At 31.5% G+C, this 5,303-nt stretch overlaps 1 protein-coding gene across 1 annotated transcript; it reads left to right on the top strand.

Annotated features, from left to right (window-relative positions):
* Positions 1-3,402: 3,402 nt before the first annotated feature.
* Positions 3,403-4,531, top strand: LOC120145901 (heat stress transcription factor B-4-like). Its single transcript, XM_039159616.1, has 2 exons — positions 3,403-3,737; positions 3,845-4,531. Exons 1-2 carry the CDS (start codon positions 3,489-3,491, stop codon positions 4,529-4,531), a joined length of 936 nt encoding a protein of 311 aa, XP_039015547.1. The 5' UTR covers positions 3,403-3,488.
* Positions 4,532-5,303: the final 772 nt, after the last annotated feature.

The following is a 5,303-nucleotide window of genomic DNA, read 5'->3' on the forward strand; positions in this document are numbered from 1 at the left end:
TGTTAAATTTAAATGAAAATATTTTTTATATTATTAAAAAAAGGTAATCCAAGTCGACTCGGACTAGTTTGAAGTAAAATTTACATTATCTAAATTTGATCCAAACCAATCCGTAACAATAAAATAAATGACATTAGAGCTCGTCTTTGTCGTAGACCATACTGATTTCGATTTTTTCTGCTTTTGTTCACTTCACAAATAAGAGAAATAGGAAGAAAGACAGAAGAAGCAAAATGATAAATTGGTTATCTAAACTTTGAATCTATCTTTTTTGCATAGGGTTTTCTGATTTGTATGGGGTATGTGTTTTATGTTGTTTGTCCTTGAAATTCTTAATTTTAAAGTCATATTTTAATTAATTTTTGAACATGTTACGTCATCTAAATTGATAATGTGATACATATTACATTATTTAAAGTGATAACGTGATATGTGTTACGTCATTAGTTAAACATATGTAAAAATATTCACTATTTAATTGGATACTCATCACTCCTCATGTACACGTTTGTACTCACTTGTATCTATCTGGCAACAACCTCAATTTTAAAGACTGAAAATTTGAGATAGGAAAAATGATATCTTGAATTCTAAAAAATATTTATACCTTAACGTTTGATTAAATTACAAGTCATGTACTATAAAATCTTAACATTTACAGAATACTCTATGAAATTTTACCTAAATTCATAATGGTTCAAAATTAGATAGTTAGTAGGCAAATATAATGTGAGTAAAGCAGGGCCGGCCCTGGGCCAGGGTAGGAGGGGCACCCGCCCAGGGCCCACAAAATAATCTTTTTCAATATAATCTTTTTTATTTTTTCTGATAATAAATTAAAAGTTTGTAAAATAAAATAGAGTAATCTATGCATTTAGTATTTATACTATCAGTTTTGATCCGTTTTAGTACCTAATTTTTTAATTTTTTTCAAAATCATATCTAACCTTTAGTTTTAATTTCATTTTAGTACCCGTCGTTAAAAACTTAACGCGTTTAGTACATAACTATTAGTTTTTGTTTGTTTTAGTACCTAAACTTTCAACAACAAAAACTTAATGTTAAATTTTGAATGGATACTAAAATGAAATAAAAAAACTAAAGTTTTTAACAGCGAGTACTAAAATGAAACAAAAATTAAATTTTACGTATGATTTTGATTTTTTTTTTTAAAGTTTAGGTATTAAAATAAATCAAAACTAATAATTTAGATACTAAATACATTATTTACTCAATAAAATAATGGGGCCCATGAATTTATTAAGGTGTCAATTATCTTTATTGAATTTTATATTAACATTAATAAACTATTCTTTCATAAAATTCTAATTTAATATTTCTTTCTCAAAATTCAAAAAAAAAAAAATCAATGGAACTCTTTAATTTTGGTATTTCCAAATTCCCACTATCAATTTACCAAATCTCTTTCCCGATTTTTCATATCAATGAAAAAATTTATTAACATTATTTTTTTTCAAAACTTAATGAGAGGAAAAAATTTAAGTATAATTAGTATGTTTTTTTTTCTCTTTCATGTTTCACTGATTCATCTGAAAATTATTATTCTTATTTTTTAATTTATCATATTTGTATCACACGTAAAGTCACAATTTTTTGTTATCAATTATGGCGCTTGAATAATATTGAAGATCATTCTTAAAATTCTAGGTAGATCATGTTTTCAAATTCTTTATTTTAATTTTATATATTTTTAAATTCTAGAAAAGATCGTTCTTTCATTTTCAAAAGCTATGTTTGTATTGAGAAAAATATGTTGGAAAGCATTGATGTTGACACTATCATCAATGGTTTTACATTAAAATATTTGAATGTAATATTTTTTTTATAAGTATTGTTATTCTTAAATATATTTTTGACATCTTTTATATTGTAATAAATTAATATTTTTTAATTTTAAAAAATCTAATAAAATATTTATATTAGATATTTCTTAATTTTTTTATATTAGGGGCCTATTTTTTTAATTTTCTCCCCGAGCCTAAAAATAGTCAAGACCGACCCTGGCTAAAGTCTCAAACCTATGGGTGTAACTTTTTATATCTATGTCTGTCCATTGCCCTAATACTTACATACATCCCCATCTCAATTGGAGCAGGTATGACGTGAAATTCACAAAATTATACCAGTATATCATCCTATTTATGAGACCCTGTCAACGTTATTATATTATATATAACAATGTCTTAATCAAACAAAAATCCACTTCCTCCTAAAGAAAAATGAAAAGAAAAACTTTTTAAAAAGTGTTCATCCCAGTCCAAAAACAATCCTTTTTTGCTTCCTTGTCCATAAACTGCTGGTTTCCACAAATGAGATAAGGACCCAACATAATCATCCCAGGCTTCAATTTCAATTAATTAAATGATTAGGTAAATAAAAAAGGAGGTAATTAATCTACCATCATTTCTAGCTGAACACCAAACTAATTATTTACCAGAAATGTGTATGTAATATGAAGAAGAAGAAGAAGAAGAAGAAGAAGAAGAAGAAGAAGAAGAAGAAGAAGAAGAAGAAGAGTGATGAGCTGTAGTAGATAGTTATAAAAGGAAAAGAACAAAGCAGGAATCACGAGAATGGCAACAAAAATCACTGTCAATATGAGATTCAAGGGAAATTATGTATCATTCCAGAATCTATATATATTCTGTGAATGTTTTTCTCAAGATGTCATATTTTACTCCAAAAGCAATAATTTCTAAAATTCCGTTGAAAAGAAAAAAGCATATTAAAAAACCAAGAACGAAAGGGAAAAGCTATGATATTTGGTAATTACATGTGAACTTTTAGGTCCAATAATTCAATCACGAGAGCCAAGAAGAAACAAATGAAGCCAAAGGGGATGTCTATAATTCTCTTTTAAGTTTGGAATCTCAGAAAAGTAAGAAGAGGGCAAAAGAGAAAAATGGAAGAAGAAGAAGAAGACAACAGGCTTTAAATCCCATCAAACATCTCTATTTATCCTTTTCCTTATATCTGCTACGTTTTATTACGAAAATAAAAAAAACCCATGGATTCGACAATAGCTAGGGTTTGTCTGGTTCCCATGTTAAACGAAAAAACCAAAAAGAGTTTCATTCAGCGATTTAAATTACACTTGCGATCTGTTATGTTGCGTTAATCACGATTGCAGAAGAAACAGATACTATTGCAGTCATACACTAATAATTTCGAATGGTACCTTTAACACTATATAACTGTTACTATTCCGATAGCATACTACTGTTTAAATATATGATTTCACGACTGCATCCATCCATGGCCATGTCAGTGCCTGGTTTTAAATGGGTGTGCGAGCTGAGAGATTCATTGTCAGACAAGGGAGAGATATAGTCACGGGTTTGTCTTGAAATGCCCTTATTATTTCACCCTAGTACTCACAGATATATTCATCTCTCTCTCTCTCTCTCTCTCTCTCTCTCTCTCTTTTTAAGGCATAGTTTCCAACAGCTTCTTGCTTTGGTCCTTCAATGGCTCTGATGTTTGATAATTGTGAAGGAGTATTACTATCACTAGACTCCCGCAAAGCAGTTCCGGCACCATTCCTTACAAAAACCTACCAACTGGTCGATGATCCGACCACAGATCATATAGTTTCATGGGGTGAAGAAGACACCACTTTTGTCGTTTGGAGACTGCCTGAGTTCGCTAGTGATTTGCTTCCCAATTACTTCAAGCACAACAATTTCTCCAGCTTTGTCAGGCAGCTTAACACTTATGTACATAAAGAACTCAACTTTGCTCATAATAATTCTCCTTTTGTGTTCTTGGTTTGTGTACTAATCTGGGTTTTTTTTCCTGTTGGTTTTGGATAATGGAAAACCAGGGTTTTAGGAAGATTGTGCCAGAGAGATGGGAGTTTGCCAACGAATTCTTCAAGAAAGGAGAAAAACACTTGCTTTGTGAGATCCATAGAAGAAAAACTACACACCCAGCTTTAAATCATCATCACTATCCTCTGAATCCACCGAGTTTCTTTGATTTTCCTAGTAGAATCAGCTTCTCCCCAACTGAGTCAGATGAACGCGGCAACTGGTGTGATTCACCGCCACCACTTTTTTCCACTGGAGGATATAACAGCTCAGTGACAGCTTTATCAAAAGACAACGAAAGACTAAGAAGAAACAACAATCTGCTAATGTCTGAACTCTTACACATGAAGAAGCTTTACAATGACATTATCTATTTCGTTCAAAACCACGTGAAACCTGTTACTCCATTGTTCCTTTCTGGTCCTCCACCTCCTGTTAACACCAATAATTCATTATTACAAAAGCCATTGAACCAGTTTCTCGGGAATTATCCCAACACTCCAAAGCCCCAAGTTCAGGTCTTGAACTCTCCGACAGAAACATCACAGAGCTCCTTAACGATCGTCAAAGAACCGAGCAGCAATAGTTGCAGAATAAAGCTGTTTGGTGTAAATTTACAGTCGAAGAAGAGACTGCATCCCGAGTATAATAACACAGCAAACATGGAGACTGGCAAGGCACGTTTTCTTGCAAAAAGATGATTTACGGTTGAATTTCATGCCGCCTTCTACATGACAGTTTCCATTAGTTTTATGTCTGTTATAACCTAAACATGTATACAGTATTTTTTTGGGGTTAAAGTGAAGAACACCAATCTTTGATGTTTTGCTCAGTTTTCCATTGGTGCAATTTATTTGTTCATCATTCTGATATCTGTGTGTTTCCCAGTTGCATTAATGGAGGAAAGAGTGAGACACTGAAAGCGAAAATGAAAAAGGCTGAGAGAATGACTGTGTCAATGACAATTTCTCTGGAGATTTCTCCATTAATGTATGATGCGTACAAACATACTCTTTGATATAACACTTCATCTGAATTCAGATATACGGTAGATATCACATTGTTTTCAATAATATGATTATCGGTTGATCAAGATTAAAATCTCCATTATCATCTCTTGTTCCCATCAACTGTCAGTCAACATATTAGAAATATATATATATATATATATATATTAGCAAAGTTAAAGTTAGAGCAGCAGGCATCTCGACAGCTTCTTCGCTATTTCTCGAATGCTGTGATGCATGAAAGTTTTGAATATGTATATAATATAATTCTCACAGTATCTTTGTCGTGCCTATGAATATGATTTCTTCTTCGTCTCACACCAAACTATACTAAAACACCCATAACCCTAAAAGCCTACCCTATACATATGTCTTTGGCTCTTTTACTTTTGTAAATTCCTTGGGTTATGTCCGCACGTGATTCCGACATTAAGTGCGCCTGTGATGTACAAGAAATACACAAAAC

This window comes from Hibiscus syriacus, unplaced genomic scaffold (genome assembly GCF_006381635.1).
Source record: "Hibiscus syriacus cultivar Baekdansim isolate YM2019G1 unplaced genomic scaffold, ASM638163v2 tig00110895_pilon, whole genome shotgun sequence".
In the NCBI taxonomy this organism is placed as follows: domain Eukaryota; kingdom Viridiplantae; phylum Streptophyta; class Magnoliopsida; order Malvales; family Malvaceae; genus Hibiscus; species Hibiscus syriacus.

Bases quoted from the DNA above. Each gene is read 5' to 3' on its own strand.
- LOC120145901 (XM_039159616.1), top strand. From the start codon at position 3,489: ATGGCTCTGATGTTTGATAATTGTGAAGGAGTATTACTATCACTAGAC. The intron at 3,738-3,844 runs GTACATAAAGAA...ATGGAAAACCAG, and splicing joins TCAGGCAGCTTAACACTTAT to GGTTTTAGGAAGATTGTGCC.